At 47.1% G+C, this 26892-nt stretch overlaps 1 protein-coding gene across 2 annotated transcripts in view; it reads right to left on the bottom strand.

Moving 5' to 3' along the window:
* Nucleotides 1-21672, bottom strand: part of FGF13 (fibroblast growth factor 13) — a 273215-nt gene extending 251543 nt beyond the window's left edge. Inside the window, exon 1 of one of the 2 annotated variants that reach the window (XM_063346491.1) lies at nucleotides 21164-21672. In XM_063346491.1, the coding sequence (XP_063202561.1) occupies nucleotides 21164-21212 (49 nt within the window). In that variant the 5' untranslated portion in view covers nucleotides 21213-21672. The remainder of the gene's footprint in view (nucleotides 1-21163) is intronic. The other variant, XM_063346494.1, reaches the window with a different exon arrangement.
* Nucleotides 21673-26892: the final 5220 nt, after the last annotated feature.

Here is a 26892-nt window from a genome sequence, read left to right as displayed (position 1 = left end):
GAGAATGGGCCTTCTTAACATTTTGTTTCAGAGGGTACACACCTGTATTTCTAAAGAAGTGCGATTTGTTTATTCTACAGATATAATTAACATCTATGGAGTGGAAAATATCCTTCACATCTGCTTCTGGTTACTAATTTAGCCAATCTTTAAAAATGGAGGCATACGAACTGGAAAGCCAGACTCATTACCTTTGCAACAAAGACTACCAGTTGATTCCCACCAGGACCTGGCCTTATTAACCTTAGTTTTAAATTACAAAGTCACAGATGTACTCATCAGTTGCTTGATGAAGATTCGTTTGCCAACCTCATCTCACAAAAGGAGTAATTAACATGCAGACATTACAGGCTGATGATTGAAGTTGTTATAATGCAGGACTACGGGCCAATAGTGAGGCACCTGCATATCTAAAAGCTCTCTCACAAGTTCCAATTAACCAGCATAACCGTAAGAAATTAAGTAAAAAGCACTGAATTGCACCAGTCATGGGCCTGTTCTGCACACAGTCGGACAAATAAATTAATGCTTACAAGTGCGGCATTGCTACAGCCACGGTGGTTTAAGGACAGAAAGAGAGGACAATAGTATTTGTTTGACTAATTAATAAAGATTGGACAAGTCTTTGGCACAAACCCCCTTCACCAGATCTGGCAAACTTCTAGCTAAATACAGGTTAGAGACATTCGCTCTTCATTAACCTAATTATCAGTCAGGCAACTTGAGGGAAAGGATGGTTAGCACCTGTGGAGGAAAGAAGGGCATCGAGGGGGAGAGATGAGAGGTTGGCAGCTGTGGAGCGAGGAGGCAGGACCTGAGGAATAGGGTCAGTAGGGAGCGAGCTGAGAAAATAACAGCTCACAAAAGCACGGACCCCAAGGGCATGGGCATTTCCAGCCACGCTCCAGCTCCAGGAGCCGAGGCTTTCCATTAAGTCCAGGGGAAAAGGTAGGTGCAGGATTTGTTCAGTCTGCACCAGCTCCAGAGATCTCCGGATTCCCGAGGATGCTCACACCCATGACAGCCTCTCAACAGGAGGTCTGAAGGCAGATGGTGTGAAAATCCCTGAGAAATTCCAGAGGAACACCCTGGGATCAGCTGGGGTGTGCAAATCCACCTGGAAGCTGGTGGTGATGCGCAGGGCAGCAGCCTGCCTCCAAATTAACCGTCAGGCTCCACTGCTGTGGCACCCACAAAGCAGAGAATGGCTGGAGACATGCTTTCTTGTGTCAGATGCCAGTTTCAGTCTGAGAGCCTCTTTTTATTCTATTTTCTTGAGTGTTCAAAGGACCAGAGACAGCACCTGATATACAGGACAAGAAACCCATCGGCGCCCTTATCAAGTGGTGGCACAGACACCCTGTTGAGCAGCAGGTTTCACGCACTGCTGAAAAACTTGGTATTTCAATATAGGAGGGTGTTCCTGAGTAGAAATTTCAAACTGCCTCTCTCTACTTTATTAATATCACCAGCACCTGTTTGTTTTCCTGGCACCTTTAGGGGTATATCTGCACCGCACCACACATCGCACTGCAGAAGGCTGCAGGCCAGTGCCAGCTCTCCTCAAAATGGGAAGGGGATATTGAAGTCAGAGGAAGGGCCAAGCCCCTGGACACATCGGCGAGTGGACAAACACCTCCAGGTCCCCAGGCAGGGACTCTGCAGAGAGCAGCGTTTGGCCATGCAGATGTGGCAGCCTGTTCACAGATGGAGCATCACACTGTGCGCTGCAGATGCTCCCTCGCCCTTCTACAGAGGGTGCTTCAGCATCCCCTGGGCTGGGTAGGCCCTCTACGTTTGCAGGCCCTTCAGAGAACCACAGAAAGGTTTGGGTTGGAAGGGACCTTAAAAACCATCCAGTGCCACCCCCTGCCCTGGGCAGGGACACCTCCCACCACACCAGGTTGCTCCAAGCCCCGTCCAGCCTGGCCTTGAACACCTCCAGGGATGGGGCAGCCACAGCTTCTCTGGGCAACCTGGGCCAGGGGCTCACCACCCTCACAGCAAAGAATTTCTTCCTCAGATCTCATCTAAATCTCCCCTTTTCCAGTTTAAAACTGTTCCCCCTCGTCCTATGGCTCCCCTCCCTGATCCAGAGTCCCTCCCCAGCTTTCCTGTAGGCCCCCTTTAGGTACTGGAAGGCTGCTTTCCCAGCATCATCATTCTTCAAAACCCAAGTTCACTGGTATAAAGCAACAAAAAAACCCAGAAGCATAAATTTTATATTAAGAGCAAGGTCTCTTAGGAAAAAAAGTGAAAGCTCAGTGTGTAGTGGGGTCTTCTTTTAAAGACAACAGTTTATACATCTCCTGGTTCTTGGTCTTTCTCAATTTTCCATCTTACCACTGTCATTTAACAACTCACAGGCATTTGCTGAGGGGTTGTTCACCTCCACACACTCTGCTTCACCTCTCTTCTCCTTGCAGCCGCCAAATAGTCAAAAGCACTACACACATGCAAGAAACATCCAATACCCGGGTAAACACAGTGCATTTACATAGCAACTCCATCACGGAGCCATTACTGAGGACTCGTGCATTTAGCCTGAGCATATTTATTCTGATCAGAAAAATAAAAGATCAGACACTTAAAACGTGCTAGGATGGGTAAAGCTCGAGGGCAGAAGAAAACCCCACAACCATTAGACAAACTTCACAGGGAAACTGGTTTCCTCGAAAAGCATATAATGAGTATGTGATAGTATTGGAAAAGGAAAATAGGCGCCCTTGTAAGGTACACTAAACTAATCTCTGCTCTCCAATGAGAACCACTAAGATTTCATACTAAGATTCTTCAGCAGCTAAGCTTTTCTAAACATATTCAGGGACAGAGAAATGCTATTTTGAAAGATGCCCAGAAGTGGTTTCAGGAGACAAAGACAAAAAAAGAAGCCAATGACAAGCAATAACCGTATAATCCTGAGTCTGTGTGGCCCGTCTGAACGTCAGCAATTACATGCACAATTCTCTGACGTCTTGCTTTCAAAACTGCCTCCCTGCTCAGTGCTCAAGCTACAAATTTTGTTCAGCTAATCCTGATCTGTTGCGAAGTTTTATCAGTATCTCACTATTTAATAGCAACACCGCTACGTGAAAACACAAACAAGAAAATGAACAGTTGGAGCAGTACGTAGATAGATTTCCTCGCATAACCACCAACAGAAGGAACAAAGACAGTTTGAGGACGCATATGGTCATTGAAAAGTTTCTCCACTGAAATGAGAAGCACCAGGTTGTGCAGACCTTATTATTAACGAGAAGAATTTACTTAGCTAAGCAGCCTGGAAAAATCTAGTCTGTTGGGGATCTACTTTCAGTGTGAAAGCACTGTGGTGGAGCCCATACACATGAGGCAAAGAAGAAACCCCTGAAATATGAAATATTAAATAGTTACTATTCAATTAAGGAAAGCTTTCACACATTGTGTGTATTACACTGAAAACGGATTTAATGATTTTGAAGACAACTCTCAGTATACCTAGTGGCTCTGCAAGCGCAGGAATACACTCCATCATCCCTTTTGCTCCAAATCAGAGCACAGAATATCTGTTCATTCAACACATGGGTGTAGTGACTTAGAAAACACCCTGACCATAGAAACGTATGTATACCCAGTTTAACAAAAAATAATAAAAGCACAGAGGCCTTCAGAGGTACAAGTATTGCATTTTGGTATAAATTTAAAAGCTAGGAACTTAGAAGTGGGGATGACAGTCAACTACAATAAACCTACTCTGGCCAGCTCTTCAGCTTGATGAGGATAAAAAGATTGAAGGATAAATCTCATCAGAAGTTACATCATACCTGTTGCTCTCAGGCAGAGGACACAGTGTGCAATAATCTTTTGGGGCTGTCGATAAGTGCTCTTTGAAAATGTCATTTCTGATAGATTATGTAGAATTTCATAGGATTTTTTATTATTTTTATTATTACTACTTTGGTTCAGAGAGGACTAATCAATCATCTCCCCATACCACCTGTATATTACTGCCTATTTACTCAGCTCCGCCTTGAAGAAGCCCATTAACTTAGATTAAGGAGGAACCACAGAAGATTAGCGACGAGAGCTTTCCACGCTGAACAAACGGACTGAACAGCACCTCGGCACAACACTCCTTCCCCAGAGGTGGAATCCTCAGCATGATATACTGGCCAGACCGCCTTAGATGGGGGACGGCAGGGCCAGCTCAAACCTGGACCAAGCTGTGGCCACCAAGGACAATCCACTGCCACCCACGGTCCTCCCTCTGATGGTTACCAAACCCCTGGTGATTAAGAAAGTGAATAAAATTACCCCGAATACACAATATCCACAGTGGTGCCCCAACACATTTCATGCACCACTGGGACAGATTTGTGAACTGCCCATCACATTCATACCCCAATTTTATTCTCCCCCACATCTCCCATAAACACCTAGTTCCCTTATGCTGCCTGGAGCCTGGTAGGGGAAGATTCATAAATATTGATGCAGGAAAAGGAAATAAACTTTTAGTGGAGGAGTAGCTCCTACCTATGATGCCCCAGGAGCCATTAAGCATCTGTGGTGTCAAACCATGATTTAAACACTGAATTTTATAGCAGCTCACAGGCCCTGTCTGTGGCAGTCAAGGCCTCCCATCTTCCATTTCAGGCCATTAATGTCACAAGAAGTCAAGAGCCTTCTTTGGCCTCATCACTGCTTCTGGAAAGGACTTGTACTCAACTCCACGAGCTGCTCCTCCTGTGAGAGAAGGTGCTCTTCACATGCCAGGACAGCACAAATTCCCTCACCTCTAAAATCCAAAGGCCAGCACCAGCCAAAAGGATTTGTGTATTGAAGGGGTATATTTTCAAAGGAGACATGGTTTTCCAATTCAGAAGAGCCTTCTAATAACATGGATCATAGCTATTTACATTTGGTGCTTTTTAAATGGCACCAAAAAATAATTCTTGACAAATTATGGTTTTTAAATAACAGGGTAGGAGGGAAAACACAAAAAAAAAAACCCAATGAAACACCACCAATCACAACCAATTCATCTATTTGCAAGGAAAAGCCTCCCAGTAAGCACCTCCTTCACAAAGGAGAGAAAATACAGAAAAATTCTTCTCTACCCACTAAAATTCAAGTTTTACCACAGACAGCAAGAGCCGAGCTCAATAAGTCATTGATTATCTCCCCTAGAGAACAATGCCACTTTCGTATCAAAAACAGACAGTTACAGGTCTCTGCAAGAAACTGTTCAGAAATACAATTAGCAGATAATGTAACCGAACAAATACGTCTCATGGAAATGAAGGACATAAAACTTCAAATTAACCAGTGCCTGAATTGCCTTTGTAATTGATCACCTCTGACAGATGTTTAAAGCACCTCAGTTCAACAAACCCAACCTAGAACGACAGGGACACTCCACCAAACACAGGGCAGCCAAAGCTGGCACCCAACTGGACCTTATAGACAGAAAGCAAAAGTGCTTGTATACTTTTGATTCGCTGTCTGCTACGCAGGATGTTGTACTGATATTCAAACAATTCTCGCTGGTATTCAAGTTACCTACAACTTGTTGTATCAGCCCGACCAAGAGAACAGTGAATGGCAGCTGGGGTGGTGGGAGGTGGTGGCACACTGAAGAAAGCCTGTCCAGACCCTCAGAGAAGGGTATCTCCATCCTTTCACTGTATGGATGGGGATGCAGAAGGAGTCTAGGCTCTTTTAGGCACTTTAAGCTGCGTGCCTGAAGGTACGCCCCATGAAAACGCCTTCAGGCGCCAAACCTGTACGCATGCATAATTTATTTTTTGCATGAGTGAGTAGTTTCAACACCTCTGGTGTTTGCCAAAGAATCAAAGCATTAAAAATTAAAGCAAACTGACTGCTCTCGTCCCACAGCAAAACAGCACAAACACGTGTCATCACTCATCTCTGCGGCTCCAGGCGCTGAATAATCCTCCATTGCTTCAAAACACAAGGACCAGCAGCCCAAGGAGAAAAATATCACAGGTAGTACAACTGAAACAAAAGTTAAAAATTGGCATTTAAATGCTTCCAGTCTCATATGAAAAACTACTTCTTACAGTAATCAATAGGTGTCATGTCCCCTCAAATTGGCAATTTTCTGCATGACCAAACAGGAATATTGTTGCCCACTAGAAACAAAACACCACCGGTGCATCAGCCTTTCAGGGCGAGCCTCACTCAAACATTTACCTCCTTATGCTGAAAATCTTTGAGGTCTTCAAAACCACGGACGGATTAATAAAATTGACCAAGGATGAAGAGGGACTAAAAGACTAAAATAGCTCTTTTTTTTTTTTCTTTTTTCTTTTTTTTTCCTAATCATCAGCAAAAATCAAACCAATTAAAATCATGATCCGAGTCAGTTTTAGTCGATTGTTAGAACCTTGGGCAAAATACTGCTAGAGCAGAGTTGCAGTTGGTTTCCAATTTAGCTGTCAGCATGAGGAGGGAAGGGGCTGGAAGAGATGGAGGGAGGCGTTAATAGTAACACAGGCGAAAACACGAAAGCGTGGTCCACGCCGTGGGCACAGGATTTGCATCAGTTCCCCCTGCCTGGCTGACAGCAAGCCAGAGCCGGGGCAAGAACAGGGTGGAAAGAGGAAAACTTAAAGGGAAGAAAAATAAAAACAAAGACGCATGATGAATATAGAATTTCTTTTCAAAGCAGTTTAAGCCAGAAGAAACGTTTTCAATTGGCATGTGACAAATGCACCTTGCGCAGAGCACTACAGATGTTTTGTGGAAAGCAAGCCCCCTCACCTCACCAAGCAGAGCAGACCTGCTGGGAGCATTAACATCAAACCGAAATATCCCACTAGATTGGCAAGTGCCACATCAAGCTGTGGGATGACCCTACCAAGGACACCCTACGTGTCCTATATGCCATCTGCATCACGGAATCTCCTCAGCTGGCTTCATCCAGGACGGTAGAATGTACTCAAGGTGACAAGAGCAATGTTGGCAAGGGGCTGGAGGAGAGAATGCAATAACTACATCAACACCAAGAAATTAATTTTGCCCAAGGCAGCGTGCTTATTTTACAAGATACCCTCACAACGAGAGCAGCAGCATCCCCATCACAGCAACAGCACAGACGCGTCAGCCGCAGGGTATTGGCCAAGCAGGCTGGACCACCAAGTATTACTGATAGAAAACACATACAGCACGATGATGTTCTGAACAGCCCTGACAGGAGCAGTCCAAATCTTAAAAAAAACCAAACCACAGACCCAATCCCAAACAAGCAAATAACAACAAAAAAAATCCCCATAAGACAGAAGCTAAAAATAAGATTTGACAATACTGCTTTTCATCATCTCTTCCTCTGGGCCTGAAACGGAAGATCTTGCAGCAAGCGATACCTGCCGTTGCTTCGGATTCAGGATCGCAAACAACTCAACTCATCAATGCCCAATAGTTCATGTGCAGCCTGACCAAAGATATTATTTTTCTGGGGAGGAAGAGCAAGGGTGAGAAACTATTGCAACTCTAAAAAATATTGTGGGGTGACAAAGTGGAAGGCCGGGTCCTTAACAGAGGCTGATTTTCCTGCCTCTTCTCATGCATGCATGCTTGCTCTGGTGGTGAGCTGCGTGTCCAGAACCTGCAGGCAGGGACCAACCAACCATTCTGGGGGTAAAAGCAGAACTTTTCTTTGCAGGAAAGGCCAGCAAGGTGCCCACTCCTTTTTTTTTTGCTGTGCCCTCCAGTGCTTTCGGCTGATCAAAAGTAGGTCCCTTATGATATATGAGGCCTTTACGATAGCACAGGAGGAATTTCCTACCTCAACTTGTGGATAGCATCCCGCAGAGGCAGAGAAACTGAAAAAGGGACTGGTTTTCAGAGGTAGCCAAGGCGCAGGAGATAATTAGTGAACCGTATTAGCCTACTGAAAGAGGCGGCCAACCGTGAGTCTGTGCAGTTTGAGGCTCCCTTCACACATACCCTTAACCTCTCTTCCAGAAGAAGGTGAAAAGGACCAAGACAGTCCGATTCCTATGGGACAGGCTGAAAAAGAGATGGACATGAGTACAAGCAAAGAGGAGTGTTTAATACCACAGCACCCAGTGAAAAGCCTGTTATTACAGAAGATGGTAACTCAGCTACTACCACGCCACATGACGAGAAAGCTCATGAAGTTTCAATCTTCTCCTTTAAAACCTTCCCCACGCCTTTCTCATACGCGTGGCATGCCCTGATCAATTAGCTTACGTCACAGCCTTGTCACACACGGAGCTTTAATTGATTTCCTCGAGTCAGCGAGCAAAGGAATAATTACATCTCGGAAAATAAAGCTGGGCAGGCGAGGGCAGCCGGCTTCATTGCTGGGAGACTTAAAAGTTGGAAACAAAGGCGGATCTGGTTTCAATCCCACAGTTGGATTGTACGCTGCGAACTGCCTGGTGCTGCGAGACGCCGCGTTAGCTGGGTCTAATCACCAGCCAACCCCCTGATTTTTTGTATCAGCGCAGCCAGGGTATTAAGCCTACAAGTACAGTCATGTTCCGTGTAAAGATATTGTTTATCTGGCAATAAACTTACACTAATCAAAGTGGTATTAGCTTTTATTTACAAAGCACGAGCTGTTCTCTCTACCTGGTAAACCAGAGAGACATCCTACAGCATGTTGCAAATCTGAATACTGATTAGGAAACGCACATAAAACTAACGTTTCCATGCTTTGTGGTGGTATTAGGCAGACAGGGTCAAAAATGGATGCCACCGCCTTTTAAAGACTCTTTATTCCCACCATACGTATCAAGGCATTAACCATTCTTCAAGACCTTCAAGTCAATAATCCTTATGTTTGTGGATAAAGGTAAAACATAAACAAGGAAGAGATAAAGATTAAGAGAATGGAGGAGACCAAATTAGGCACTTCTGATACCTTAATTCCCAAAGTCAAATTTTGCAGCATAAACTACCATAACACAGTGGAACTGTAGCAGCAGCAGCTGCCACCAAAGCCATCCAGCATGGTACATTGTAAAATTTCATGCCACACCGTTTCAGTTGGGGCATCTTCCAGGCAATCTTTGAAGATACAAACTAAACACAGGGTTCTGCTACCTTTTATTCACCAACAGGGTTTTCTGCCGATTTCCAAGATGGGAATTTCAGGAGCTCAGTAAGAATTTGGGATAGTGGGGATGTGACATGACAGGAACACATGACATTTGCTGATACAGGGCCCAAACCAGAGTGCTAAGAGTTTGGGGGTAAATGAACAGTAGAGATGCTCGGCACCTTGCAGGACAGACACCAAGGTTTTCTGCAGTGTTTTAGGTCATCAGACCTGGGTGCTGTCACTACAGGCTGCTGCCGTTACTGCTAAGGATTTCAAAGACAGGGCTGTTGGGAATTCTTTGCTTTCAACACTACTACAGAAGATAACCCCATTTATGCCATTAGAAAATACTAAATTTTCTTTCAAGGTGCTTTACCAGTGAAAGCAAGATTTGGTCTCCAAATCCCACATAATTATATCTGATAATACGATCAGAGGGCTGGAGCCCCCCTGCGGTGAGGACAGGCTGAGAGAGTTGGGGGGGTTCAGCCTGGAGAAGAGAAGGCTCCGGGGAGACCTTCCAGCCCCTGCCAGTCCCTAAAGGGGGCCTACAGGAAAGCTGGGGAGGGACTCTGGATCAGGGAGGGGAGCCATAGGACGAGGGGGAACAGTTTTCAACTGGAAGAGGGGAGATTTAGATGAGATCTGAGGAAGAAATTATTTGCTGTGAGGGTGGTGAGCCCCTGGCCCAGGTTGCCCAGAGAAGCTGTGGCTGCCCCATCCCTGGAGGGGTTCAAGGCCAGGCTGGACGGGGCTTGGAGCAACCTGGTGTGGTGGGAGGTGTCCCTGCCCAGGGCAGGGGGTGGGACTGGATGGTCTTTAAGGTCCCTTCCAACTCAAACCATTCTGTGATTCTATAATTTTATTCAGGCAAGTCTGGTAGAAGGGCACACTTTAAATTTAATGGAAATTTGTGTGTGCACCAGGCTACAGATTACCCTCAACACACCAGTAAATACATTCATCCTCTGCGACAAGAGTTCCCCAGCTTTAGAAAAAAAAAAATCAAGTAGTAATTCCAGAATTCACTTTTGGGGGGTCACAAGGCTCAGTGACACTGGTACAACACGTGGGCTTTCACAGGACTAGCTATTAGGGTAGCAATTGTCTCAAACTGGTGCAAGTCCAGGATAGATACTTTTTATTATTATTATTTTATTTTTTAATGGTAAAAAAATGGACACCCAAACTCTGGGAAACTCATGAATAGAAGGAAGACGATTTGAAGGTTTCTTTTAAACAAACCATTTCATTATTGTGTGTTTGAACCAATACACGTAGGACACAAATTTTAATAAGCAAAGATACGCTCAGTTTAGTACATTGAAGAGGTGAAAAATCAGACTAGATGACCGAAGTTTTTTTAGATCCTTGAGCTCTGACTGACCAGACTGCTACATGCCACACAGAGCTGGGTCTCCCTTGTGATGTTTTCAATGTAACTATTTAACAATTTATTTATTTATTTGTAACTCCAGTTCTGTCTCTCTTGATTAAAAGCTCAGCCTCTCCTGCGACTTTACAGTTTGGGCGCTTTTCTGCCACCCAGAGACAAAACACCCAACCGGTGGAAAACCTACTTGGGCGATCAGCTCAGGGAGCTAACCGGGTACGCAAAAGCATTTCTCTTTACGTGCTCGGTATTTGCAACAGCTTCAGTGGCTCAAATGCTAACGGTTTTGCCAGCTCCTGCCAACAGTGATGATAAACCCCCATCTTTGGTCCTCTTATGACAAGCCCTGGAGCTGCAGCAAATTCATAAGCTCCTTTTCCTCCTTGTGCCCCTCCGTCTCCATCTCTGTGTCACCGGTAGCTTCATCTCTCCCTTGACCCTGCCTCCACTGATCCCTTCCTACCTCAGCTATCCCAGCGCTTCTTTTATGTTCTTCATAAATCCACGCTCTGCAGTGAGAAAACACATAGCGCCAGTCTATTCTTACACTCCCGGAAACCATGATAAATTATGCCCATAATATCCCCTCTTCCATTCCATTTTTCAGCTTCCTCGTGCTCTCCAGAGCCTTTTCAAAGCTAATTTTCTGACATTCAAAGTTTCACAGGATTTTCTTTCTTCTGCCACTCCATCACACTTTCACCCCCTTGTATTCTCATCCTGGCATCTCTCATTCCTTCCCCAAATAGCAAAGTGACTGTACGTTCATCCTTCACCATACAATCTGCAGACAAATAAAAACAAGACACTGCCAGTCCAAAAAGCACATATACAAAACCTCCCTGCCTCGCTACAAAGCCTCCTGACATCCTCCACACCACTCATTGAAGTTGCACTTTTTTTTTTTTCCTCCTCCAAACTCTTATGTTCCAAAATCTACTCCTAACACTGTTCACAAGTGTCTAACCAATTTTTCCAATCACGCTCAAAAGTCTCGCAAAAACATCCCGGTGTTGACTGAAGGGCTTCTCAGATCAAGGGTGGAACAAGGACACAGACGGAAAACCTGACAGGTCTTTTTCCTTAAAATAATTCTGGCGTGCCTCTTGTTCTTGAGTAGCTTCAAAGAAGTTTTGTTTACGTCCCAATGGGGGAACAAATACAAATGTTTAAACCCTTGAAAGTTGCCATGAAACAGAACCGATGACTTTCACAGCTCTGCATAATCCTGCTCTCCTCCACATTCATCGCTCCAAACAAGAACATCTACTGTTCTTAAATGCACTACTAGGAAAAAGTGCGATTCTACAAGCACAATTTTACCAGCACAATTTTACCTTCCTCCTGTCTTCTGTGCTGTTCTCTCCTTGTATATTAGTCACTACATGAATGTCCACAAAGCTTTCGCTCCCTTCCATCGCCTACTACTTGGATACCCGATAAGAAAAGGCTGTTATTTATACCCGTTTGCTACTCCCAACATCCCAGAAATCATGTGATAGAAATTCCTCCCAAAGACACAATTATAAAAAAACCCAACAAACTTGAAAACTGGTTTCTGCACTGATATTTTGAAATGAAAAAATAAGCAGCACTTCAAAACAAAGAAACAAAACCCCAAACCCCTCTTTCAACCAAAGAAAACAAAGATGCGGCTTCCCAGAGGCCAAGGAACACAAGCCTGAAAATGCAACAGGTCAGATACTAAACTCCAACATTAAAATAGACTTATTGCTTTATTGGCCGCCCTGGCCAGGACGTATCCTGACACCAGGGTGGAAGAGAAACAGGTCACACTTCATCCCAGAACTCTTTTCTCAGCTCCTGGGACTGGCATCGCAGCCTTTCTGCTGCTGTAGCCTTCCCATGAGGGGATCAAGGAGAGACTCGCTATTTGATCCCTTTTTACTTACTTCACTTTTACCGCCTTTTCTCAACTTCCACCAGAATAAATAAAAAACATAACATACTTTCTTCAGAAAGCAATCACAGGGCAGAGGGGGAAGAAGGGAAAGAAGAGCAGCAGATGAAAGTCCTTCCAGTTCTCCTCACCCGATCACTTGAAAACAGACGGCTATTTTTGGCAGGCTCTGAACATTCGGTCGCTGGTATGCAAGATGAGAAGCAAACGTAAAGTAGAGCACATGACAGACCTGCAGTGATTGTACATCAGCATGGTCGCAGAGACCTTTCTCCCGTTTACAGCCAGAAGAAACGTTACTGAAACATCTGCAGCGGGGGGTTGGAGGGAGCACCTGTACTACATGATGGTCTCGAACAATTACAAATCATGGTTCCCCCAGGAAATGCATACACCTGCAATTCCCACTAGTACTCCAACTCCCAAAAATACCACCCCATCTTTATTTCACTAGAAAAGAGACTTTCACGGTTCAGGTATTCCAGCTCCGCACCCCATAAGAAGTGACAATGGCTTGCAGTGGCAATTGGCTCTATCATACTTTCTTATTCTCTTGCAGCACTCGGAGGAGCAAAGTCTAAGTGACAGCAGTTCGCAGCACTGTGTATAATTACAATTAAAAAATTTAACATTTTCGAGGCAGCGCTGTAGCACAGCTTGGGCAGACTGAGATCTAAGAGCAACAAAAGAAATCTCTCTGTTTATCGAACATCAGAGTGTACAGAAATTCACAGCAGATGTAAAATCCAAAGGAAAAAAGAAAAATAAATGTTTTCACGTAAGCAATTTGACAGCACATTGACAACGCGGGGAAGTAAATCCAGCCTAAGCTACTTGAGCAAGCGTTGTGGCCAGTACCACTGACCTGCATAGGGATGCAAGGAGGGGAAATAAAAGCTGCCTCCACCTTCTTAGATTTTGATAACTCCTGGGAAAAATAGCCGAAAAAACAAAATCCCCCCACTTGTGTGTCTGTTGGATAGGTAAAAGAGTGTTTGAGGCCGGGTGCGAGCAGATGAGGTGCTGCACATCACTTGAAGCTCATTCTGCAACGCTCCCCTCTCCTACAGGCTGTCCTCCCCTGCCCCTCTCCTGTTAAGCTTTCTTTTCTGGTTCTTTCATACTTTATTTCCATTGTATCTTTCTTATCTTATGCAAAAAAAAAAAAAACCAACCACGTCCTGCTGTTCTTCTCTTCATTTGACAAAAATCATAAATACTTCTAAAACTTGAGGAAAAAGTCACCTCCAACAGAAGAGGAAAAACTCTGAGGATTCCATACACAAAACGAATAGAAAAAAAAAAAAACTAAACCAAACCAGATTAGTGCTAATTACCACCAGATTTGCAAATAGAAGCTACAGGGGGCAGGGAAAAACTGTTCATAATTCTAAGACTTCTATAATTAAACCAAGCACATGAATAAAAGCTATGTGAACCTCCTGGAACCAAAGAGCTCCAGACATCACCTCCCTCTTCTGCCAGAGGAGGCATTGTCCCAGGTGAAACCACTGACACAGCGGGAAGGGCCTTCTTATTCCAGAAGAAAGTGGGACTTTTCTGTTTAATTCTTTCCACCTGACCCATTCTAATGAGAAGTGCAATTAGCAGGTTACCTCCACCACCCGAAGTTAAGGCCAAGGTGGTTTTGCCCATGGCAGTAATTAGCAAGCGATCTCCCTGTCTTTATCATTGTGACCATCTTTTCCATCTTGTTTTCTCCCTGTCTTGTCGAGGAGGGTGAATGAGAGAGGGGCTGGGTGGGCAGCTGGCTGAGGTCAACCCACCACAGGAGCATTTTCCCCTCTTGGGAAACTGTTTTAAGGGGATGGAGGAGGAAGAAGACTGGAAAAAATAATGACACGGGTACTACTACCACTGATGATGATGAAATCCTGCATCGGCATTGCCAGTCTTGGTTGTTCCTACAGGAACACGGAGACAGAACTCCACCAGAGCGGTACAGCGATACTACTGGATTCCCCATGCTGCCACCTAAGAGGGATGCTCAGAAGCAAAGCGGTCACTTCACAAAGCACGGCGAATGCCCGTGGACCACTCAGGTCAGACCAGTATTACACAATGCGTAATTTCGATCTGATCCTACTAAGACAAAAGAAATTTGTCCTAAATCTGTTGGTAAGTAAAAGCACAAGTATCAAAAATACCAAGTGCTGCTTAAACAATTTATTCTTACAGCAACCAACAGAGCCTTACATCAATTATGTCAAGCCTCAGCTGAAAAGCACCTAGAGATTACTTGGGCCACAGGACAGAGTAATCTCTATAAATACACCTTCATTTCAGCCACAGTCACAACCGCAGCGCCAAAGGTAATGAACCACCACCAGTTCGGGTTTAGTCAATCTTGAACAGCGTACACGTAATGCTACCCAGACCAATGGCAATTCAATTGCTATTTCAGGAATATCGCTTCTTCCCACTTCATTTCAGTCCCTCTCCTCCCTCCCACCTCAGAGTGATGCTCTAATTATTCAAACAACGTAAGCAGCGTTCAATCCATGCCAGCCCTTTCTTCCTTTAGCGCTGACCTTGCCTTATATCACTCTCACAAAACTAATTAAGTGGAGAACAGTCTCACTTTACACTCTCTTCATGAAAAGAACTGAATTGTTACCTGCCTGAGGGTGCAATTCAAATTATTTTCGCCTTCATTTCTCTCAGCAAAACAATACAAATATTGAGCAAGAAACCAGACCTGACAATTCAAGGAAACTCTTTACTCAAGTTACCACACACAAAAAATAAAGGGATTATCGTAAATAATGTAGTCCTTTAGTTGTTTCATTTTCTTTTTTAACATACGTCATTTCATGTCAGCTTGACCAAGACACGCTTTGGGAAAGAGGGGAATTTTGTCAGGCCAAGAGACACAGTTGAGGAAAGAAAAAATAACGTTTGGGACACACAGACCCTAGAGCCAGGGATTTAAGAGGGATCCAAGTGTGTAAGAAAGCTTCAGTCCCCTAAAAAAAAACCCCGAAACTGCTGAATCCATAAAAGCATCCAGTAATCAACAGAGCAATTTGTCTCCAAGGAAGTGGTTCATATAACTCCGGAGCCACTTCTTTTCCTAAATGCTCTCTAGCAATAACACACAATAAGGAACAGAGGAAGAAAATTAACATTAATTTGACCCAAGATTAGGCTGCAGCACAAAATTCCCAAAGCGCAGGGGTAAAACCAATGCCTTGCAGGAAATCACAGTAAATTGCACAAATACATCTAATGCCAAGGCTCCAGCATATTGTGGGTGGCCACGGACCAGAGATGCCGGGAAGCCCGAGCCACACAAATTGTTACGCAGCTGCTGCGGATGCTGGTACTCACCCCTTTGCAGCCCCCTGCAATGCTCCATGGGGCTCCTCATCCCCCAGGCTTCATCTGCCTGGGAGATTTTCCTTTGGAGATGAGATTTGGCATCTGTCAAGAAGCAACTATTATTAAGTTTTCCTCTAGAAGCAAAAAAAAATGACTATCTTTTACTACCTTCCAACAATACACGAGTTCTTTGCCGTGGACAACAGCCATACGAGAACCGACAGCATCACGAACACCCAAATTTGGGGCTTGTCCTTAAAAATACTAAAAATACCCACTAATGTGAGGTTTTGGCATTAGCTGAAGAAATCATTACAGAGCATCAGCACGAGTGTGCTGGCATCTTGATCTCAAAGGCCACTTCCATTTTTTAATTGCTGGTGTTTTACCACCAGATGTCAGGGACCACCATCTCAGGATTTAGAGGGAAGGATGTGTCTTTTATAAAAGTATCTTTTACGAAGAGCTGCTGTAGTTTGTGGAACCAAACCCGGTCACAGATAATGAGTCATAACAGGAGGTAGTTACTGTAAATATTCCAAGCATGGGCACATTAACAGCCACCCACTAATCGGAGGCAATGGCACAGGCAGACACAGAGAACTCCCACTGGCAGCACTGGGAATGTTGAATGGATGAGGACCTCAGCCAAGAGCTGAGCATCCCTTGTAACCTGCAGCAGGGATATCGGGGATGGGCTGGGTCGTGCCCTCGGACTTTGGCTGTCACTTTCCCGTGGGCACCTACTCAAAGGGGATCTGCAATCTCCAGTTTCAGACAGGAGGCACTCAGCTTGCTAACGCGAAGAAAATAAAAGCATTGAGTTTAAATACTCATTAAATGTTTATGATGCAAACACAAGTTCTGAGGCATCAGTCAATAGTGCCAATTGGCCATAGTGAGACCCAACCTACTGCGGGGCAAACATCTGCCCGAACTCATACGTCAAACCGTGGCTGCTGCTGAAGTTTGGTGGGGCTTTTTTGTCTGGGATGGAGAAGAATTGGCACACAAACTCCTGATAAAACGACCGAGAAACATCCTGCCTCCCAACGGAGCTGGGCAAGCTGCAGAAAAGGGTGGTGGCACCAGGCTCCCTTCCCCCGTCTCACACGGGTCTGCGCCTGCTGCTAATTTTGATTCCGTGGACTCGGACCAAGACGTGGTCAGCTTACATGTTGCCTCTGCGCTGCTCTTCTTCAGTCCCCCAAGTAAGTTACTTTCTCATGATTCAGTACTATAGAAATATAACTGTTGAGATCAGCTCCTTTATTTTTGTCAGCTTTTCTACAGACCTTTCAATCATAAGCTGCATTATACTATATTCACATAAAGCCAGGAAAAGCAGCAATAGAAACCTCAAAATTCTAACTTCCCTTTTTCCTGCCAAGTGCTTTCTTCAAGTGCTTTGTTTTCAACTGTCACTAAATTCAAATAGTGCCTGCTCTTCCAAAGTCTTTACCCTTACTGTCACTATTTCAATACGCTCTTCTCAGATTATAAACTAATCAGCTTCGAAAACACTCCTCCCTCCTATTTTGCTTTCTGGAGAAGAAAATATACCCTGCGCTTCCTCACCGCTTATGGCTGAGGTTATCAGGCTTCTGGGCAAAGCTGTCAAAGTTTCTCACAGTGAGAGCACGGAGGGACAGGAAAAAAAAAAACCCTGTGTCTGCCTCGATGGGGAAGGCAACTGTACATAATCCAACCGGGGAAGAAGAAAAACAAATGCAGCTGAATCCATTCCTCAGATTTAATTTTAGGTTCTTTACTCCGTCCCTTGACTTCCCTCGGCGGAGCCACACAAATGGCAAAGCGGCCTCTGGAAGGAGCCTGACTGTAATGCCAGACAGCAACGAGCTCTCTACGGCCCCCGTCCAAAGCCCGAGGATTTCAGCAGGGCTCGGCTCCCTTGCCAACGCACAATATCCTCCTACTGCCCCATGCCTCTCCCGCAAATAAAAAGTTAACAAAAATATTTCATTAAAAAACAAAACAAAACGTTGTGTTGATACGGCCCCAAGGCTCGCTGGGGATACTGGATATACTGTTCCTCAAAGCAGAAGCTTTTTGAGGGAGAACCGGGGAAAGTCACCCATCCCACCACACACGCAGCAAGAAAAGAACCGACTGGTGGGAACCGCTCATCTGCCGGTGGGAACGTACCCGGGGGTGTTTCTTGAGCACATACCGAACCTCCATTGAGGAAGAGCTGACAGACTCTCCATCGACCATCAGACTCCCGTTGCAGGACGCTGAGCCGTCCTTACCCAGACCCTCCTACTCCTGCTAAGCTCAGCCAAAGTACAAAGCGAGAAGAGAGATGGGAACCTGCCCCGTGCTTGAAGCCACCAACGGAGCTGGGACAAGGCTGCTCCCCCAAAACACTCTGGGACGACAGCAGCACCTTTGGGAGGCAGCTTGGAGGATCCCTGGGCTTACGGGATCCCGCAGGTCCCCAACACTCACACAGTTTAAAAAAAATAAATTAAAAAATAAATAAATCAACGCCATCATCTTATACATATACATTTCCAGTTGATGCAGCGTTTTGCAGAAAGTAAAGGTGCACGTCCCTGACTTCATTATGTTAATCCATAAGCTTTATTTAGATTGGGATAGGTAATTCTCAAACGTCCACAGCCCATTTTAAAAGCAGCCAGATTTTGAGCAACACAGTCATCACTGGGTTTTCCAGGCAGGACTTACAAGCGGGGCCAACAAACTCTGAAGCAAGAGGTTACTTTCCTCTTTGCCTTAAGAAAAGATGTGGGGGAAAAAAAAACAAAAACTATTTCTTTAAAAACAGATTTTGGTCCTTCTGTTACACCTGTGCAACTCCACTAGCACCACCACAGGCTTTATGAGAGAGGGCAACTGAGCTGAAAACACCCCTTGCAAGACAGCAACAACTAGCACTGGATCATTCTGTTTCCTACCAAAATCCACGGCCTTTCAAGATTCTGTGTAAATCGGGCTTTTCTACAGAGACTCAGCCCAAAAGCTAGTTGTGGAAATTGCCATTTAACAACTTATATTCAGGCTGGATACGGCCCTCCCCAAGTTCTGTAGAGAACTACAAAGTCTTGTCCCATGCACCACCCTGTAACGGGTACAAAAGCTTCAGGAATAAGACATTATTCTCACTAATGAAGTGCTCCACACTTATCATGCAAATATAGCCCTGGGACACCTGCATTTACAGCAGGTATTAAAATTATATTGTATATCTTACAGAACGTGGGGTACGTGGACATATCCTATAAGCCACTGTCATATGAAACCTGATTACATTGTTTTTCGCAAGAGTGGTTAACGAACTCAAAAACGTACAGGCACCTGTCAGGACCGAAGTATTCCCAGTGCCACAGCATAGCTGCAGAAATATGCAGAATACGGTACCTCATCCTTTCCAGACGAATTACTGTTTCATTATTTTTAAAATAATAATAATTAACCTGTTTTTACTATGGCTAGATGCAAATTAAACATTCCCATTGCGAGTAATATCGCTTGCAGTCGTCAAGAGAAAATTCAAGTGATTCAGAGGAAAAACACATCTCCTATTTTAGTCTATGACACAAAAGGCTGAAGAAGCCATGGAGCCTATACATTAACTGGTAAATACGACCTCCTTAATGCCGTACCTGGACCTTTTTAAAAGCCTGTTTCACAGGCTGTGACCATCACTCACTTTCCTACAGCAGCACCAAAGCACCTCATAGGTGAACCGGCTCCTCCTGCTGTATCTGAAACCGCCTCTTTATGATAGCAGAGAAAGTTTTTATACCAGTTCCAGAAGAGCACCAGCATCTCCTGGAAGCAGAGTGTCACCATCAGCTGGTTTTCTTGGGATTCTCGGAATATACACCCTCTGGTACACTGTCAGCACAGGAATCGAAGCCTTACGTGCGTGTCTAAGTCATTACTGACTCGTTAATACCAGATACAAATGCCGTTGCCCCAGTGTTTTAAAACACACATTATGTCCCAAAACCTATTCACTGGCAATTTCAAACGTGAAGTTAAAATGTCATTAAAGCTTGTAATAATAGCACAAAATGGAATACAGAAGTTTGATTTTTAAAACCAAGCTTTCAAGCAAGTATAGCGCAAGTACGGCACATTCTTTTTTTGTGGGTTTATAATATGTAACACGGTTCTAAAGCATGCAAAATAATTCCTCAGAAAGGCAGGAATCTTTTGTTCTGCGTTGCTTGATAAATTATTTAAGAAGCATTTTAGTGAATAAGGCCACTATAAAAAAAAATACTGAACATCAAAGAAAATAATGTAAAGACAAAAAAAAATTCATTTAGAAAATGTCAGCTTTTGCAATGTATCCGAATGGTGAACTTTATTTTGTTGATGTGAAAAATATTTTAAAAACCTGATAAAACAGTAAGGTTTTGAACATAAGATAGTTAGAAAAGGAAAGGCAGAGTTCGGGGGGAAAAGAACATTTAAAAAAAAAAAAAAGGTCTCAAAAATCTAGTGTTAAACACAAACTTTCAAAATCAAAAAAACAAAAAGTTTGGGGGGAAAAAAAAAGCAGAGAAAAGATGTATTGTTTTGATTTGGCCAGAAAAAAAGTAAATGCCAGAAAAGTACCCATTACGTTTTATAAAACTAAGGAGCAGCTTTTTCCCCCTCTTTCAGGGAGGCCAAGAGCATTCCCTTCACCCGGGTCCCCCACCCGCCTGCCGCACAGAAGTACTTTTGAGAAAATAATGTAGATTTATCTACAAATGCCCAGAAAAACTACTCCCTGGAGGGACACACACCAGCGACTCAGCGGGATGCTCCGACCACCGCGCAGCGAGCGCCCTGCGCGGGGTGGAAGGGGGTGGGGGGATGCGGGGGCCGTCCGGGGGGGGCGGGAAGGGGGGACAGGACTACCTGTGCGGGCACTCACGGAGAAGGACACCCTACATGCACCCTACCCGCCCCCCCCCACAAGGCATGCACCCTCGGAGCGGGCACCCCCGTCCCCTGCATGCCCCCCCAACTGCCCCGCCGGGGCGTGTGGGGGGGGGAAAGCCCACCAGTGCCCAGCCCCAGCTTGCGGGGGCGGGAGGGGGGTCTGCATGCAACCCTCGGCACCGGCTCCGCGTCTCCATGGCGATTCCGCCCCCCCCAGCTCCGCCGCCTGCAGCGCCGAGCACCCGGCGGCGGGGCAGCCGGCTCCCCCCGGCCCAGCGGGGTGGGGGGCACTTACTTTGGCCGGTGCCGCATTGAGCACACACACACACCCCCCGTTCCCATGCCGGGGTGCAGCCGGGCACCGATTCCCCACCCGTGCCCGGGGGTCCCCCACGATACGGAGGTTCAGCAGCTCGATGCCACCCCCCCCCCCCGCCCCTGCTCCCCGCAGCCCGGTAAGGTCGGGCCGGGGAACAAACACTCTGTTTATCGGAGCGGCTGCGCCTCGCCTTACCCTTGGAAGCATCTTTCTCTTCTTTGGGCTTGATCACCTTCCCGCTCATAGACCCCAGCTTGGGTGGGAAAATCCCCGGGAGCGTTCACGGATTCCGGCTGGACCCAAAAGAAACCTCGAGCGGGGAGTGGGGGGGGGGAAGGAGAGGGCAGCGTGTGTGCGTGGAGGGGGGGGGGGGGGAATCCTCTACGCCGAAAAGGCAGGAATAACACCAAGAGAAGGGGAGGGAGAGAGGAAAAATAAAATACGAATCGAGGAGCCGGCGAGCTGCCCGCTCCCCGGCGCGGTGCGGGCGCGGTGCCTGCGGAGCGGGGCGGAGAGCGGGGGGCTCCGGCAGCCGCAGCACCGAGCCCCTGCGCCGCTCGCCGTGCCGGAGACAAAAGCGATTTTCCCTGTGGCTGCCTGGCCCCCGGTCCCCTCCTTTCCCCCGCCTCCCCGGCTCTGCCTTCCCCTCCCCAGGGCCAGGGAAGCGCAGCCGGTCCCTGGAAGTCCCACCGACCGGGGCGGGGGGGTAGCGTGAGTTCGGGGGAGGCGGGGGTGGGGGGGCTTTGGTTGTTTGCTTGGGTGTGTTGGGTTTTGGTTTGTTTATTTATTTATTTATTTCTCCCCTTTTCGTATCCTCCCCTAATAATAAAGGGATGGAGCAGCAGAGCTGCAGCCGCCGATGGGAGGAGGAGGAGGAGGAGGAGGAGGACGACGCGAGTCCCCGGCACTGCAGAAGAGGCGGCAGGTTTACGCTCGCCGGCAGCAAGGGGGGCTGGAGGGAGCAGCTCTAGCTCCAGCCCCCCGCATCCCCTTCCCCATCACACAGCCCGGGCCCCCATGAACCGGTGCGGGGAGTGGGAAGGGGGGTAAAGACGCATCCCCGCCTCCCTCCCTCCAGCCCCGGGACGGTGCCCCAGCACCAGGCTGGGCGGGCCGGGGGGGCATAGACTTGCCCTGCCCTCCCCTTGGGGACCCCCCATCCCACAAGAGGAGCCTCCGGCCGGTGGGGGCTATGGCCCCCGGCGTCGCCCGGTCCCGAGCCCAGCAGCCTGTTGCTGCTGCATCGGGAGTGCTAAGGGCCGGGGGACACTGAGGTGGGGGGGACGACCCTGAAGGGAAAGGGAGGCGGGGGGGGCATTGGTCTCTCTTTAACCAGGGGACACATGGAGCCTGCGCCGTCCCGCTCCCAGCCCTGCTGCTCCGCCCCGGGGTGTGGAACGGGGCTCTCCCGGCTCCCAGGCAGGAGGAAGGGACACCCCCCTCCCCTCACCTGTGCGACAAAACCGCTTCCCCCCCCCCTCGACGGGAACAAAACTTCCTACGACCGGAGCCGCCGTCGGGGCAGGGAGCTGGGTTCGCGGCCACTCATCCCCTTCCCCCGGGGTGGGGTGGGGGGACGCGGGGGAAACCCGATGCAGCCGGCGCCCCTGGGAGCCTGGCCCTGCTCGGTAGCGCCCAAAACGAAGCGTTGGGAAGGGCGAGGTGGGGGAGCCCCTCGGTGCGGCAGCTGGATCCCCCCAACTCCCCTCAAAGTGCCCTGTTTGGAGCGGGGGGACGGGACACAATGGACTTGCCTAAGACCAGCAGGGAACAAGGCAGGTCTGGGCAACCTTCGGGGGAAGGCAATGTGCTCGGGGCACGGCACTCCCCGTGGCCTCCGGCCACCCCTCCGCTTATCCTGCCCCCCCACCCCCGGCAAGGCGAGCAGCTCGCCCGCAAGACTAGCCCCCGGGCCAGCGTGGTGCCGGGCCGGGGGGGTGCTCCGGGCAAGGCAGCAGCCTATTTTTAGCGGGGCCGAATTCCTGCCCCCTCCCGCTCCCTTCGCTCCAGCCCAGAGCCGCCGACAGCTGAATGCAGATCGGTTTACCGTGGCCACCGAGTGCCCGGCTCCTCCACGTCCCGGCTCCAAGGAAAAAGTGACCGGGCTGCCAGGGGACAGGACATCACCTGGGTTTAACAAGGTGATGAGCCACAGCTGGCCCACAGCACGGGGCAAAGCCCCCATTCCCATCACACTCAGGTGGTCATCAATCAGGTGTGATTAGGAAAATCTGGGCTCTTTAGGCCAAGACTGGAGAGCCAGGATCAAAGCTGCCGCTTGGAAGACTTGCACTTCTTAAATGACTTTCTCCTAAAAAATGCACAAAGCGCAAAACTGAACCCCCAGCCCTCAAGCAGAGCTCCTCCAGACCTCCGCGCATCTTGTCCACCCCATGGACAACCCCTGCTCTGTTTCTGGAACCAGGGAATTGTCCTGGCAGGGTCAGCTTTGCTTCACAGAGGTTCAGTGAGCCCTCTGAGAACAGCGGCCTTTGGGCGCTCTCAGTATATGGCTGATTTACTTCAGCCTTTTCTGTGACTATTTTCTTTTTCAATGCTTGAGACCTGCCAAGAAGATCAAAAAGCTGGGCTTTCTCTTATAGAATCACAGAATGGTCTGGGTTGGAAGGGACCTTAAAGCCCACCCAGTGCCACCCTCTGCCCTGGGCAGGGACACCTCCCACCAGACCAGGTTGCTCCAAGCCCCGTCCAGCCTGGCCTTGAACCCCTCCAGGGATGGGGCAGCCACAACAACTCGGCTGTTTCCAGTTAAACTTGGACCACTGAAACCAGAGAGCTGGAAGGGGAGGAGTGGGGAAGGGAGGATTCTGCAGTTCAGCTGAGCCAGTGTCGTCAGAATTAGCCAGCGAGTCCCAGTGAGGAGATTTCAGCTTCCCAATACAACTTAGACCCTGGTTTCTAAGGCCTTTGCAGTGACTTTGATGAGAGTACAGACAATTCACACTTCTGGTCCGAGGTCTTTGCGGCACCAGAGGCCACTGGTAAACGCCGCGCTTTGTACTGACGGTGAACTTGCCGTTCTCACCTTCGCCAGGAGATCCGTTAATTTTCACAGGAGCAGTTATTACACTGACCAAGTGCGGCCTGCACGCTGGAACTAAACACTGGAAGGAGGCAGCAGCTCAGCGTGTTGCAGAGGAACTGGTGGGCAGGGAGAGCTTACCCTGCTGTTTTGAAACGGGTTAGTTTTCCCCCTTACTAGTTTGCAAGGCTTAGAAGTGTCAATTAAACCAGTAATAAAATACAGCGTTATGCATGCAAAATCTAAGGGGATTTGCATGAAGGCTTATTGCAGCCTCAGTATGCCTGGCCTTCACTTTTCACCTTGATGGCTGAAGTATTCCAGTGGAGAGGGTGTTATCTGGGGCTGGGACACTGACTTAGTTCTTCAGCTTTCCTCATCAGTTCCTTGCTTTGATGTGAGCACCTCTGGATTTGGGGTAAAATCCCATGAGGTCTGGCCTTTGCAACAAAATTTTGTCAACGATTTGGCAACAAATATTTCAACATGAATCTGAGCATCTCTGTACATCACTTTCCCAACTCTAGTAGCGAAAAGTGTCACCTCCATCGCTTGGCAGCTGTAATACTGGAAGGTGAGAAGCACTCGGATGCTGCGGTGGCAGAACTGATACGCAACAAGCTACACCCCACAGCCAGGCTGATGCAGAAATGTGCCTATACGTGGCCCTGACACGGAGCTTGGGCCTCCCACTGACAGCCTTCGCTGAGTTTCTGGCTTAGAAACTATTTCTGCACCTCCGGGTAAATGAGATACCCGGAGGAAGAAAATTTAGTCATGTTTAATACAAAGAAATCTGTTGTGTCCTGTGCAAATGCTGTTCAGGTCTTTCATATCCACCTCCGTGCCTGGGGAGGCTTTAAGTTCAAGACTCTATTTGGGGGTAGGGTGTGATTTAAAGTCAAATATAGTAAATCGCCCTAACTACACACCTTTTGTGCTCCTCTGAGTGGCAACAGGGAACAGTGGAGCATCCTCGATACCCTTTTACGGTTCCTGAACTCCCCTGCCCAGAGGGACAAACGCGATTGCCCCAAGCACAGCCAGGTCTCACTGGCTCCAAGTGGGAAGTGAAACATGAGGCTTTTGCAGCAGAAACACACACACACAGCAGGTCATATTTGGGGCCTCCAAATATTTGGAGCTCGGGGTCGCGCTCTGGAAACAGAGCACGACGTGCTGCACGGAGCTGTGCCTCCACTGAGGATATTTATTCCCCCCAGAAACATCTCCCAGAAGGTCCTGACTTGGCACCGGCTCGGATAAGTCGGGTATCGTTTACAATCTGAAATTGTAAACTCCAAGTGCCTCTCTACAACACAACTGTCGCTGCTTAATGTCCAATAGCTCTGCGGTTTGTCCATAAAACACGCACTCAAGTCATGAACATGCTTTTCCCACCCTCGTAAAATATCTATGAAGACATATATCCCCTGAGGAATTTTGGAACTCACACAGATAGAGAAGCGGAGTAGCTCCTTGCTGTACTTTCTCGTTGGTTCTTTGGCTCATTCGGAAGTTGAAATTTTCTCTTTTCTGCAAGCAGTGGTTTGTAAAAGGTCCATATTCTGCACTTTTATATAGCAGGAATTTCAAATTATGCCTTTAAAGCAGTCCAGCATGTTTAAATTAGCTGTGTCATGATGGTTCCTGGTATGTTCCCAGTTAAATCTTAAGTAAAACTCTCCCTGCCTTTGGGTGGAGAAGGATTAGGCCTTAAATTTAAGATTCCGGACATGATAAAATCTCACTAACGCAAGCACTTATTCCTCATTTCAAATTATATTTTATATATTCATACTGGCATCTAGAGGTATCTATTGCATTATGATAAAATAAGTAAATGATTAAGAGTCCGCGTCTAGAGTTTTGTTGCCACTGTTATGTAACGATGCCTATAAAATCGCTCCAAATAAATCCATCGCCCATCACCTCATTGCCTGGCCTGCCACTGGGTTAATTGGAACACTAGGACAAATTTCTTTTCTACCAGTCGTGTGTTTTAACAGAAAACACAAAGATTTACAGAAGAGATAAAATACTAAACGCGGGGCCAAAGCACAGCCTATTCTCTAGCAGGCACCTCCTTGCTCTAATGGATGTTTAATTTGGTCCCCATCTTATTTTTACCAGTCCCATTCCTACGCAGTCTTAAGCGCTACACAGAGGCTCTTCTTTTTTTTTTTTTTGGCAGCCAGCTCGCTGTTGCAGAATCTTCCTCTTTTTCATTGCCAAAACCCAACTGCTATATGCAAATAGAGTTCCAGCTAATGGATAGTATGGGGATTGCAGTTTAATTTCTCTAAATAATTCAATCTGATAAACAGAGAGGCCCTAAGCAGACACTAGTGGTAAGGGATAACGATCATACTCACACAGTGAGTCTTTCACCTATTTACTATGAATCATTTCAATTAAAATTAATGGACATCAAGCATTCCGTGCTGTGACCTGGCACTTCGGGTTGCTTCTCCGGGCTGGGGAACGTGCTCGGCACCTGGGAAATGGAGCATCTCGCGTGGCTCTGCAACGGTCCCTCCGCCTGACCAAGTTTTGCCAAGCACTGAGCAAATCCCCACCGAGGCTGCTGGATCCAGCACCAGGCGGATGCCCACGCTTTTAGTGCTGGAGATCAAAGTCTTCCAGATTACTGAAAAGTCTAAAAAAGACCAGTCTTGAAGGTCTTTTCTCTCTGCGTTTCAGTGCATTTGCGAAACTAGACTGATCACAGTTTACAAAGGCACGCATTTCTGCAACAGAGTATGGTATTAGTTTCAGTGTCTAAGTGAAAAAAAAAAAAAAAAAATTCTTCTTACAGAAAAAGCCTACAAAGTAGCAGTTTAATGTAAAGACTCTACCTCAGGTGCACTCTCAGCGCTTC

The sequence above is a fragment of the Chroicocephalus ridibundus genome, chromosome 9 (assembly GCF_963924245.1).
Source record: "Chroicocephalus ridibundus chromosome 9, bChrRid1.1, whole genome shotgun sequence".
NCBI classification, from domain to species: Eukaryota; Metazoa; Chordata; class Aves; order Charadriiformes; family Laridae; genus Chroicocephalus; species Chroicocephalus ridibundus.
This window is presented reverse-complemented; position numbering and strand designations above follow the sequence as displayed.